This window comes from Pituophis catenifer, unplaced genomic scaffold (genome assembly GCF_029215685.1).
Source record: "Pituophis catenifer annectens isolate HBS135680 unplaced genomic scaffold, rPitCat1.0.hap2 SCAF_1, whole genome shotgun sequence".
Classification (NCBI taxonomy): domain Eukaryota; kingdom Metazoa; phylum Chordata; class Lepidosauria; order Squamata; family Colubridae; genus Pituophis; species Pituophis catenifer.
In genome coordinates, this window is record NW_027256881.1 from 280,424,682 (window position 1) to 280,439,077 (window position 14,396).

At 39.1% G+C, this 14,396-nt stretch overlaps 1 protein-coding gene across 1 annotated transcript in view; it reads left to right on the forward strand.

Annotated features, from left to right (window-relative positions):
- The window catches only part of TTC9 (tetratricopeptide repeat domain 9), a 33,377-nt gene extending 19,397 nt beyond the window's left edge, over positions 1-13,980 (forward strand). The window contains exons 2-3 of the mRNA XM_070931273.1: positions 4,073-4,255; positions 13,119-13,980. Coding sequence (XP_070787374.1) covers positions 4,073-4,255; positions 13,119-13,198 — 263 coding nt within the window. The 3' untranslated portion in view covers positions 13,199-13,980. The remainder of the gene's footprint in view (positions 1-4,072; positions 4,256-13,118) is intronic.
- The last annotated feature ends 416 nt before the right edge of the window (positions 13,981-14,396 follow it).

The window sequence follows — 14,396 nt, forward strand, 5'->3', positions numbered from 1 at the left end:
GATTAGCTATATGAACCTGGAAGCAAAGGAGCAAAAGGACAGTGTGATCTTTGGATAACAAAGATATAGGAGCCTGGTGGCGCAGTGGACTAAGTGCTGTAAAAGTAGCACTTAGTTGCCAGCTGCCTGCAATTACTGCAAGTTCAAATCTCACCAGGCTCAAGGTTGACTCAGCCTTCCATCCTTCCAAGGTAGGTAAAATGAGGACCCGGATTGTGGGGGCAATAAACTGACTTTGTATAAAAAAAGAACACCACTTGGGGGGTCCTGAAAGCCCTACTAAGCAGGTATGTACAAAAGTATGAAGGCTATTGCTTAATGCATTGTAAGACGCCCTGAGTCTCCGGAGAAGGGCGGCATATAAATCGAACTAATAAATAAATAACCATTTCTTGACCCAGTCCAAATCTGTCTTTGGACTGGGTCAACCCTGCTGACTCTGCTTCTCCTCTCTCTTTGCGAGGAAGGGGATAAATTCAGGACCAAGCCTTTGTTCTATGCCTTTGTGCATTTAAGATGTATTGTTTTGAATGGAAATGTCAGTCCCCAGATTTTTATTTGTTTGGGATATCATTGGCGAGGCTGCGTCAGTCAAGAAGGAGAATTTAATCCTTTACCACTCTGTAGCTGTCCTAATGAAAATCTGCCGCTTTAGGCTGCTGTCTGCGTTGGGAACAAATCCCCATTAGTGCTCTTTGTGATGTGTGACAAATTTCCGTCACATCTGACAAGTGCATGTAGAATCAGGCTATGACTCTTTGTTGTTCAAAAGAGAACTCAGGTGACCCGGGCCAATGATTGAAAAGATTTTGCCGCAGCATTCAGGCATTTTCTTTCTTTTATCTGTCACACCCTTTTCCAAATCTCCACCCCCATCTGAAATTACCATCTGTAAGCAGCAGCTACTTTCTCTTGCTGCCTAACAGCATCGGCCCCTAAAATTATGCCTTTCTTTCATGAGAGAGTCAATTCTGATTTCCATGGATGCTCACAACAACAACAACAACAACAACAACAACAACAACAACAACACCTATGGATGATATCCAGCGAATGTTCATTGTATCTATAACTCATGAAATCAACAAGGCTTGAATTCAGGGCTAACTTGTGCAACTGGTTTAATGGGGACATGCCGGAATTTAATCAACAATAGTGACTGATCAATATGATGTCAGAATCGGTGACAGCATAGTTTGGACCACAAATTGCTAGACAATCAATTTAAGCACAGGAGGGGAGAACCAAAGGAAATAGGATGCTGGACCAGGCAGATCTTATGTCTGCTTTGCAGGCTACTGTGAATGGATTTAGGGTACTTTTGTGTATCAAACTTGATTTTGCAATTCTGCATCATAATAGAGGAGGACAATATTCCTAAGCATATACGTATAGGTAATCCTCAACTTACAACAGTTCATTTAGTACTGCTAAAAGTTACAACACCACTGAAAGAAGTGACTTATGACCATTTTTCACACTTAGGACGGTGGCAGCATCCCCATGATCATGTGATCAAAATTCGGATGCTTGCTTGGCAATTAATTCATATTCATGAGAGTTGCAGTCTCCCGGGGTCATGTAAACATCTTTTGCGACCTTCTGACAAGCAAAGTCAGTGGGGAAGCCAGACTCACTTTAACAACTGTGTTACTAACAACTGCAGCAATTCACTTAACAACTGTGGCAAGAAAGGTCAGAAAATGGGGCAAAATTCATTTAACAAATGTCTCACTTAGCAACAGAAATTATGGGCTCTACTGTGGTCGTAAGTTGAAGACTAACCTGTATTACCATCTGAAGCAGAGTTAGAGCAGGTCCACTGCAGTTGATCAATCCCATTCCATGATCAGGTCCAGGACAACTTGCCATGGCTAACTTGCTACGGGACAACCCAGCCATAACAGTTACACTAATATCAAAGAAATAGTGGAATAGGCTGTGGTGAGTTGGTCATGGTGAGTTGGCTGTGGTGAGTTGTCCCATTCCGTGATCAATGAGTGAATAAAGACAGGATCTGGAGACAGGGTCAATTCCAGAAATTGCATTGAAATGTCTGCTGTTGTTGCATCTAGCCCTTACCAGACAGACAGACAGATAGACAAGACAGAAAGACAGAAAGACAGACAGACAGACGGATGATGGACCTAGTCATCACACACACATACGCAGAGAGAGTTTTATAGTATACATAAAACATTCAATAAGTACAAAAATTAATATTAAAGACCGGGAGAGAACATAAGATAATATGAACAATGGAATCACCTCATCAAATACCACTCCCTTGCGACCCCCAAACCTGTTAACATAAGGTTTCAAAAGACTTCTGGAAGGCTGGTAGAGATGAAGCCAATCTCATCTAGAGGGGATGATGTCCCACAGGACAGGTGCCACAGCAGAAAAGGCCTGTCTCCTGGGTGGTCCCACCAGATGTGACTCCTTAGCAGATGGGACCAGCAACATACCTCTTCTGCCAGACTTGATGAAATTGACAGATGGAATTGGGAAGAGGCAGTCCATCTAATGCTGACATCATGATGAAGGTGGGGGCCAAATTGTTTAAATCCATGGCTTCTTATGTTGTGTCTCCCTTTTAAGGTCAGGAATTTTTGCCATCTTGGAAAAGACAGTCCAGCTTGCAAAAAAAGTGAGAGCAGGGATCCTATGTCTGGCTTTGAACTAATCAATTCTATGGCCCTTGTCACAGAGTAGTACCATTGTGAAGAAAAAAAAACAGAGTCTAAAAAAAGAAGAGTCTCTATTGGAAATGACATGATATAAAAATATGCAGAGAGAAGTGCAGAATTAACCCATTCTTGCTATGTTGTACCTGGCACAAAATACAGATGTGGAGATTTCTCACTGCAGTCATAGGACAGAACATTTAATAGCTATGTACTTTTGCCTGTGCCTGTGCAGCTCTGTATAATTGATGTGAATGTGTGGCTTCAGTTCAGGAAAGGTACAATTTGTGTAGAGTTTTTGAGAAAGAAAAACAAGCATCATAAGGAAAAGCTGAATCTCTTGCCAAACACATGACAAGAAAGAACATCATAAAGGTGTCTGAGAACAGACCAGGTTGCTAGATTTTTGTCTGTTGACCCTGTGCTGACAACAGCTCTTTTCGGTCTTCTTATCATTCTGTAAATTGAAGATACCAGGACATGATGCAAGCAAAAGAATTTTTTTTACATACAACCGCAGTCCAGCCAGTGAGTCACTACCCTGAACCTATAAATGGTCTTCTGCTCTGAAATAACCACAGTGCTTATATAGTGGAGTTTGCATCTTCAGTGGGTGTAAAGTATCCCTCAGTGACAAAGGGGCTGATGTGGGAAGCCCTGGTACATATGGTCCCATGGTTTTCCCAAATATTTTAAAATAAATTAGCCTCAGGCCTTCATTTGCAGTCAAAAAAAGATAAAGAAGATATGCTGAACAATCCAAAGCACTATGTAGCAGCTTTATAACTTTTACAGGGATGGGCATGCAAATGTTACGTATCGACTTTTTGTTTTAATTTAAAGAGAAAATATTATTGGGTATTATACATGATTTCATGTTAAGTAGTTTTGCAGTTCAATTATCCATATTTATGTTTTCATATATTTATGTTTTCATTACACTCTTTTTCTTTAGTTTAACATTGTTGACGCTGCCCCCTATAATTCAGCATTCTATATATATGCTTTGTCTGTGTATGTATTATTATATCATACAGTTTGGATCCATTTGCCTCTCTGTATGAAGTTTTGTTCTTGGTGCATAGGGAATTCCTGGCTCATTTGTAAAACAAACAAACAAACAAACAAACAAACAAACAAACAAACAAACTGAATACCAACCCATCCATGCCACCTTTATGTCAATTTCTAATTGCAGTTTAGACAATTTCTGCTGAGATTAGAGATTGGAAAATGGGATCTGATGCTCAGCTAAATGAGAGTACCATTTCCTAAGTTGTCTCCTTTTCATCCAACTCCACATCCTTTCCCTTGTTGGTCTTGAAAGAATAATTCTCTAAAATAGACTTACACCATAGTAGTTGCTGTTCCTTTTTCTCTTGTAGCCTGCCTACTTCAAGCTGAGCTGGTGAATTATGAGCGGGTCAAAGATTATTGCCTGAAAGTACTGAAGAAAGAAGGAGAGAACTTCAAGGCACTCTACCGGTCAGGAGTAGCATTCTATCATCTTGGAGACTACAACAAGGCCCTTTACTACTTGAAAGAAGCAAGGTCTCGACAGCCAACAGGTACTAGAAAGTGATCATCCGCTGTTGCTCTATTCTCATCAGCATTGTTTGCCTCTCCTTTTTAAAAATGTATTTTGCTCAGAACAAGTTCCCTTGTCTTCGCTCTGGTCATTTTTTACTGCTCCTCTTTTCACACTTGTCATCCACAGAACTATATAAGAAAAGTGCAATTGCTCAGAACTGCAATCCTGCATCATATTTATGAATGCTACTGACAGAAGCAAGGAAACATGCAAGGGTGTGAATGCTTGCATGTTTCCCTGCCTCTAACAGTAGTAATCATAAATATGATGCAGGGAAATATAGGATCGCAGCACAGAAAAATTAGGGGGCACTATTCTATTGAGCCACAATTCTTAGGTCCCATCATGGACCTTGAAGTACTCTGTAATACATGAATTTCAGAAACAAAAATGTGGACTGAAGTAATTGCACCTGGAAGTCACTCAATTTTTTAAAGCAAGACTCATTAGCTTGTGTCCCATACTCTAATTTTTAAAAAATTCTGCTAGTTATCAGTTCAGATCTATGCAAAAAGTTATCCTTCTTCTAGCAAAACATTGGGTGTTCAGGAAGAGGGAAGGAGAAATAATAGGAATATTAGTAAAAGAGAGTATAAGGGCAGGTGGAAGGGGAGAAAAAGAGAAATTGACCCCAGATGCCATCAGAATGTGGCTTCTGACAGAGTATTATTGGGGAATATAGTTCAGAATAAAGAAAAGGTCTTCTATCCATTATTTAAAACACTTTTGGTTTGGTTACCTGAGAACTGAAACACTGAAAATGGTGCATAGAAATATGTGTGCGTGTTTATATGTATATGTGTAACTCACATTTTGAAAAATGACCCAGCCACTAAATTTCCATCAAAGTGAGAGTTGTTCATTACTTTCAGAAGAATTAACTTTAGGTAATCCTCTGGAGAAAAAAGGATTACAAAGCTTGGGAAGTGGGTGACAAGATTGCTCTCTTGCTTGCCCTTATTATTGAAGTGGAACGACTTTCCTTGAAGTCAGTCTGAACTGATCACTTGAATCCTGGTGGGTTGTTGTGGGTAGATGTTTTTTGCATTCAGAAACAAAACATACCTTATGTCTGTTTTGAAAGACATGGAGGAGCAGTGGTGATCAAGCTGTCATTCTTTTTCCTATTCTTCTCACTTTGATCAATGTACTGTTATGTCTACTGTGGGGGAGTGTTGGAATTCTATTCATTTGTCAAATGGGAGTCAAGGGCATGACACAGAGAAATACAAGAGTCTAGCTCACAAGTTCTAAAATTAGGTGAATAAAGATAGATTTGAATAGATTTTTTAAAATATTTTACCTCATTCCAGCATCTGGTGTTAAAGATTGTGCAGGATAACTTTGCTGCATTATCTAAAAACCTACTAGTAGTGATATGCATTTGGAGGATGCCAATCATTTCTTGGGAATAAGAGCTGAATTTGTGACAGATTTCACTCAGATTTCTCCCATTTTTTAGCAGGTTCTCGTAGCTGTCAAAAGGACATCAACAAAGAGTTAGCTAATGAGCTGGGAACTATTTGCTCAGAAGACTCCGTGGGTTGGAACTAATATAAAACTAAGGTTAAGGTCTTCTCTAGCAAAAGATGTGTACAAACAAACCACTCTCTGTCCCTCAGAAGGCAAGCTGGACATTTGCTTTGAATTGTCCTCTTCATATCCCACAAGACATTCTGCTTCCATCTGTCATGCTTGGCTTGATGCTGCCTGAAGCGCTTTTCGTTCGTCTCAGACAGCTGCGTGGCCTGTATTTGCTCTGCCAATATGTTTATATACCCTTTCAGTCAGCCTGGTTAGATTAGAGGTTGTCATATCTACTCTGCATCTTACTTAACTACAGGAAATATCTGACTTCTTCCAAATGAAAATTAATTAGAGGGGAGTATTAAATTATTTTCATTTGCCGATGTCCCCCTCTTCCCTAGCACTAAGGAAACTTCAGGAACCCACTAGTGTTACCAGCTATTTCATATTTGGTCACCATTTTTACATTTACACATTTCATGCTTGATTTCATCTGGAGAAAATGTTTCTTAAATGGTAGAGGAGCGGGAGATATTTGATCTAAAACTGCTACACAAGAAGATGGGAGAGGAGATCATTTTAAGTCTCTTGACCTGCTGTTAGATACATATCAGAAGATTCCATAAGACTCAAGTTTGATGAAAAGCAGTTAGTGGATTATCTGGAGGGAGAGGATTAGATCCAAAAGTTCCTAAAGGTGATTAAAGTTTGAGACTTCTCAAATAAAACTCACAGCAAAATCCATACATTTTCACAAAAGTGCAAAGCGCTCCATTCAGAGGTAGGCTGCTGCCGGTTTTGACCGGTTTGGGCAAACCAGTAGTTGTGACCTGCCCATCCACCCATCCGCCCCAGTGCTATCCCATCCTATATCACTGTGTTTTTGAAGCCATGTGCATACGCAGAAGGCCACATGCATGCACACTCACATTTTCAGTGCTGGGCGAACCGGTTGTTACAACCGGCAGTGGCCTACCACTGGCTCCATTGAATTCAAAGCCAACCTTTGCAGGAATTGGCAGCACTAGCAGCTCTCCCTGCTGTCACTGACTCAGCTATAACTTTTTGGAACTCGATACCTGCTCTGAATAAGTGTGTGTGTGTTTGTCAGAGCGTCAGCCCTTTAAAGTTGACCAGATCAGGAAATGGATTCCAAAGAGGACTAGCACTATATTTTATTTAAATAGGTTATACTAACAGAATAATGTGGCCTGATGTATTTTCCCTTCCCTCCCTCTTATACCCCAAGGAGTCAAGGAGGAGATTATCTGAGTCTCTTGTTAATGCTTTTCCTGTTTCCTAGACTCAGTGCATATTTTTGCATATGTTTTTGTTGTAATATCTCTAAATAGTTTCTCCGAGGTTATCTCCAAGGCACGCTACAGTAAGACATCTGCCAAACTCTATTGATCTTTCCTCTGCCTTGTGCTCACCTGGGTGAATTGTTGAAATCCATTTTTGACAAGTTGATCTGTGACATGTAACCTACCCATTACTGTAGCTGCTGCTTCCAAAGTGGTGTTTATGAGTTCGGTTTGCTTGCTTTTTTAAAATCAATTTCTATGTTTTGAGAACAGAGTGGTATAATCAAGTAAAATCCTATTTGGAAGCTGATACAAAACTGGACCTCAATGTGTTACATATTTTATGTAATTTATGATAGCTACTCTACCTTACCGCCACCCTCCTTTGTCTACACCCATGCTTATGAAATAATGGCACGGGAGAGGAGAGAGACCACATACCGTACTTGTGGTGCATAAGAATTCGATGCATTTAGTAAGAGTACATTAGTACAACCCAGTGGAAGCTCACTTCACTGAGTAAGCAGGAATGTATTTTAGAGATGAATCCTGTGTTCTAAAAACCTGCTGCTGGAGAAGCATGTCTTTTATACCTCTTTATTTCCCTGCCAAGAGCTTACAGTATGGAAAAACTAACCTGCCTGAACTGCATTCTACCTTTGCCCCCTAACCTCAATCAGAAAAAAAGTAGAGAAGAATGTGAGATAATTGAGCCATTCTTTTATTCAAAGATGAAGTTTGCAGTAGGGCAGGAAACCTTTCAGAAGTGATAGGCCAGACACATGATGTGATTAAGAAAAATGTTGCCTTGACAATTTTGTGAGGATCCCTCTGTCCAGGCAAGTTCAGCCTTGCTATTATAAAATGCCAATCATTTCCCGCCCTCAAGCAAAGGAAACAAGAATTGGCTTGACCCTCATCCTTTTTTTTTTTTTTTTTAATTTGATTTATATGCCGCCCTTCTCCGGAGACTCACGGCGGCTTACAATGCGTTAAGCAATAGCCTTCATTCTTTTGTATATTTTATACAAAGTCAGCTTATTGCCCCCACAAACTGGGTCCTCATTTCACCTATCTTAGAAAGGATGGAAGGCTGAGTCAACCTTGAGCCTTGGAGAGATTCGAACCAGCAGAAATTGCAGGCAGCTGTGTTAATAACAGGGTGCACTAAACCTCTGTACTATCAAGGCCCTTATGTCTGTTGGGGTGGTTCTTCTTTTTCATGAATGATAGGCATGGAACTTTCCAGAGGACAAGCAGACAAATGTCAGTTCCACAGAGCTTACAAGATAATACTTGAAAAAAAGCACAGAAAAGGGAATCTCTGAAAATATAAATAGGGAACTACCACAAATGGCTTCACCTGCAGATGCTGGGGTGTGCTTACATGCAGCTCCATCAAGGCATGAGAAGCAGATGTGCTGAAAGCTTCACAAAAACAAGGCTTGAGGAAAGATTTGAAGGCGGAAGGGAAATGGTTTTATGGAATCCTGCAAGGCAATTCAAAGCATTTAGGGGAGGGGTGAGAAAAGATGTAATATTATGAAGTTTAAGCAATACTTGGTACATTTTTAATTTCCCAAATGCTATCTTATTCTTTACTGGCGTCCTCTTTTAAGAAAAATGCAAAATACTTTCATGAGGCCCTGAAAAATATTTAGGGTGAGCTTCCTGATAAGCACAGCCAGAATGTCAGACAGGGAGTTGGTTGGTGTTCCTAATCTTCACTGATGGATGAAATGATTGAAGAAGTCCAACATTTTGTCTGCTCTCCCCAAACTTTTGAGATGCAATGATTTAGAGAAAGTAGACTGGAAATTGCCATTGGAGAAGCTGCCATTAATTCTGGATTGTTTAATTAATGGAAGCAATATGAAGATTACTGAAAAACATGTCTATCATGCAAAGAGACCATTATGTTCACCTCACAAGAAATTGCTTGATCCTAAGTAGCTATGATTGGCAGAAGTCTTTCATGATTTTATATAAGAGTTTTGAGAGGGCAGAGTTCATCTGCAAATAAAGCATACTGTCAGCTATTATCCATGTTAAAATAGGGTGCCATCTTATGGAGAACCTCCTCATTCCTGCCAATTTATGGATCTATAGATTAAATGTCCAGAAGCTACTTCGCCAGAGTATGGTGCCCATGAACACTAATGTGCCAGTGGTGAAATCCAATTTTTTTTACTACTGGTTCTGTGGGTGTGGCTTGGTGGGCATGGCAGGGGAAGGATACTGTAAAATCCCGATTCCCTCCCCACTCCTGGGGAAGGATATTGCAAAATCCCCATTCCCTCCCCACTCTGGGGCCAGCCAGAGGTGGTATTTGCTGGTTCTCCGAACTACTCAAAATTTCCACTACCAGTTCTCCAGAACCTGTCAAAACCTGCTGGATTTCACTCCTGTAATGTGCCCATTTGCCTGCCTCACCTGACTTTTTAAGAAGTATTTTTAATTAAATATAAACAGGAAGTAGTTTTACAAAGCAAACTCCAGCTTGGGGTCCAGAAACGTTCAGGTGGAGTGATAAGAGAGTTGCTTGGATGACTATTCTATTACATGGCACTTCTGTGACTGACCATGCCTCCTATAGCAACTGTCTTCTGAACAGGTTGATTTGCTATGGCAACAATTCTATGATGGCAACCATGACATGTTCTCAAATTGTCCAGGGAGCCTTTGGCACTAACAGATGACCTATCCCTGATCTATATAATCAGATGTTACAGACAGCAGACAGATCTGATTGTGAAATCAAGGAGAAACAACATCTAGGGAAATATTTGTTTTCCCCCAAACCCCCACAGCCCCAAATGTTTGAAAAATAGGGAAGACTTTAGATTGATAAGTTTCACAGTATGTGGTCACAATGAGGACTATAATAGAGTGATTATAACCCACCTGTCAAGAAATAACATATTTGCAATAAAAAAGATATGTAATTCCTTCCTTCCCTCCCTCCCTCTGGAGAGCAGTACAGCTTGAAATTGTCCTGGTTGCTGCCATTAGTTAGATTCACTGTTGCCATGCAACATACTTACATTATATTTTTTTTGGCTTCTCAGTGCACATCTCTGGATCAGCAAAGTCTCTTGAGTTGTCATACACCCTCAAAGACATTTTATTGTTTTTTTAAAACAAATGAAAATATCACACAATATGCTAAAGAATGTGAAAGAAATAAAAGCCATTGTTTGTTTAAAAATGCTTTGATTTAATAAACCAGATGAATAGATTCACACATCAAAAATTGAACAGTATAGCTTAGAGCAATGTCTGAATCCAATCACTGTCAAAATTCTAGTATTCATAATCATGCTAAGTCACAAACATTTTAAGTATAATTGGATAAATTAACTCCAATGGCTGGCAACATCAAGTTAAGCCAAACTCAAGGCATGGATGGCATAAACACATTGACTGGGGGGAGGGGTAGTTGCAAGATTATGCTTCCAGTTGGAGGTTTAAGAAAATCATGTTAATCATGTTAATGTGTAAAATAAAACAAGAACAAGAACACTTGTCTTATGACATTTGTTAGTGCAATTGTCTAGAAAAATGGACTCCGGTAAAGCTTGCAGAAATGGTTTCCATGAAGAATTCCTTATCTAGGATTTTGATAACCAAGCCCAAGAATCTGCAGCAAAAATTGGCTGAGGGATTTTTGTGTGTGTGCTGCAAAACGTTATATCTTTTATTAAATCTTATTTTATCTCCAGATGTTGGAAAAGAAAATGCATTTGAGAAATTATTCATATGCATGAACTTATCCATAGGTCACTGGGTCCATTTCCTTCTGTGTTGACAAAAAAAGACATGCTCTCTACTTGGCATTTTATAGGTGGAGTTTTAGGTCCCCTGCTTATCCCCCATCACACACCTCTTCTGCATCATTTTAGAAATTCATCTGGTTGTTTCTGTGATCTTCAGGATGTGTGATTTTTAAGCCTATCTAGGTAATTATCCCTCTTTGTTCACTGGGCACATATTCAAGGTTTCTGTGCCAAGAGGGGAGAGATTTAAGTGACAGAGAATATATTATACACATTACAAGGTTTGAACACTGTCTTAATAGCAAAGATGGCATTTGTATATTTTGAAGGTTCTTTGGAGTTTTATGACTGGTATGATGCACAATATATAAGGTAGCTACATTTCAATTTTTCAGCTTCAATTTCTTAAAGCAAGCAGTACAAGTGTTATGAAGGGAACTGATAAAACAACTTCCTAGCTGCTCCCCAAATTATAAATATTTCATTATTTATTGAAACTATTTTTCGATCAGTCCAAGGATGAATTATGACATCATATAAAAAGAGCGGACAACGTAACAGGAAATTATATCTACATCAAAAGAGAAACAGGATACTTTTTTTAAAAAAAAGGGATATTTGTACTTTGAATGTGTAGAATATGTATCTTTTTTCTCAGGTAAGGATGGGCAACCTATAGAGCTCCTGATTCCACTCAGCTGCAACTTCCACCATTCTTCCTTGCTATCCATAATTTAGACTGTTGGGAGTGGTAATTGAAAAAAAATATTTTGAGGCTGAGAGATTCCCTACCAGATATTTTATGAAATTTCCAATTGCATGACTTTGATCGCATAGTGCTGAGCCTTCTAATTTTGAACTGTTTTATGGATGCTCTTTACATACTGTTGAAAATCAAATTATGTTTTGTCTCTCACATTCATTTTTTCTTGTCCCCCCCCCCAAGAGTTAGCTACTACTGGTAGAGTGTCAGATTTCATTATTTCTGATACTATGTATTTACTCATGCCTAATGCAGTAATCAAGACCATTTCTGTATTTTTGCTGCATACATATTCAAGGAGATTGACACTACAATGTTATGGTAGGAATTAAATATCTGCATAATTTTCATATGTACCCTGCCAATGTAGACCAAGGTGATATCAAGAATTAGACTATCAACAAAAATCTGGTGCCCCACAATCCAAGAGTCCCATATATAAGATCATGCATTTCCCTCTTCCAGAGGAAGTTAGGGGCACCACAGAGGAAATTGGTCTTCACTATTACTCCATGGAAATGTATGTCTTGCAAACAGAATGTTTTAATGTCTTCATTGTTTCCAAGAGAGGTAGAGAAAGCTTCTGTCTGAAATCCTGGAGAGCTATTCCTAATATAGATAACGCCAGGCTAGCTCTCTATGTTTGAGGAAGCTATGCTCAAGTACCAACTAGATCAAATGAAGAATCCACCTGGCTTAACATAAGCTCATCAGATAGTTCCAGGAACGCAACATTCCAACAGCTAGTTTCTTGTCGTCACTAATACCCTCTGATAGAATCCTATATTTTGAGATGGTCTCCATTGCCCCATTGACACTTAAAATCACATTATGTCCTTTGCAAAACATAAAGTACAATCATCATGGTTACATGTTGCATATGTAGGCAACACAGGTTGGGGGTATATTGTGGAGATGAGTAAATGAGGCTATGCTAATTGTAAAACATTCAGTGCTTGGTGGCTAACAAGGACATGATACATACATACATAATACATACCTAACATACTAATGTCATTATATAGTTAGTCTGGTTTGAGCTTAGCATAGTATTTTGACTTAGTATTTGAGTTCTATGATAGAAAAACTAGCCATATGCTCAAGCTGATGGTTGATCTCTCCTAAAATAGCATTTCATTATTTTATTATGGTTAGAGTGCAGCACTGCAGGCTACTTCAGCTGACTGCTAGCTGCAGTTCAGCAGTTCATATCTCACCGGCTCAAGGTTGACTCAGCCTTCCATCCTTCCGATGTGGTAAAATGAGGACTCAGATTGTTGGGGGCAATATGCTGACTCTGTAAGTCGCTTAGAGAGGACTGTAAAAGCACTATGAAACGGCATGTAAGTCTAAGTGCTATTGCTATTGCTATTATTAGCAGTTGAGAATACAATCTAGAAATGTGGTTGTTGCGGATTTCAAGAAGAAAGTTATGCTAAGTACATGTATTTTAATTATTTTTCCCTGCAGATACCAATGTTGTACGGTACATCCAGCTGACAGAAATGAAGCTTAGCAGATGTTCCCAGAGGGAAAAAGAAACATTGTAAGAAGAAACCCAGTTCTGTGGGCCTGAATGGACATGTCCTCCCCTAAATGATCACCGGGTGAATTGTCCTTCCCATTGGCTTCACATTAGATTGACAAGTTTTCTCTCCTCTCCTGATGTTACTTTTGATCTAAGAAGAGATCCTGGATCTAGCTTTGGCTATTTGCTGGTTTAGTGATAACATTCTATCCTCCTAGCACAATTGCTCTGGGAATTTGGATGAAGAAGAGCAATAGAAAAGGATTCACTTTGGCTTGTGCTTATATTCTGCTACTTTTGTCACAGCAGCCTTCCAGAGATCCTCCTTTTCTCTTCAAATACAAAGACAATAGCTAATGAAGAAAAAAATATATAATGAAACTCCCTTGTAGTACATTTTACGTAGTACAGAATGTTCAACAAAGTTGAGAGAGTTTGGCATGGGATAGTATCTAAATGAGAATGTGAAAGATGCTGTTCTATATGGGGATGAAAACTGGAGCAATTACTTAATATCAAATATATGTTGTTAACAGGCAACAACCCCACATATTATTTCTTAGAAGGCATGGCTGGGCTCTAATACATAAAGGGGAAGCATGATTTTATAATTAGTTTTCAGATTATAGAAATTGAAGCACTGAATTATGGGCTTGCCACCATCTTAATATACACCTTAACTTTTCTGTGCCTCAGTTTTTCCATCTGTATAGAGGGAACAAAAATGTCTCCCTACCTCACAGGGGGTGTTGTGAGAATTTGTTAACTAATATTTGTACAGTGCTAAATTATATTACTGGTTCACTGGACTAAGCTTGCAATTCTTATACGCTGTCTTAATACTTTACTGCTTGTTTTCATTCATTATTTTTAACTCAAGGTTACACAGAGATCAGGCTATATAATCCTCCAAATCAAGACATTCATTGGTTTATCCACTAAAGGCAAAATAGGCAACAATGTCCAAACATCCTTCCAATGCTAGTGAGTATTTAGGGCGTGATTTGTTCAAATGCCAGAAACTCAATTTTAGCTTCTAAGTTGCCTCTTAAACCCAGAATATCTGACTTCACAAATGTGTTACTGAATTACAGGTTCTTTTAATCCCACACAATAAAATTAAGAGGGAGGGTGAGGAGTGTAGTGTTATTCCCCAGAGATTATACTTCAATTGTAATGCAATTGCATGATTTAGATATTCAAATCACATTAAGAAAGTT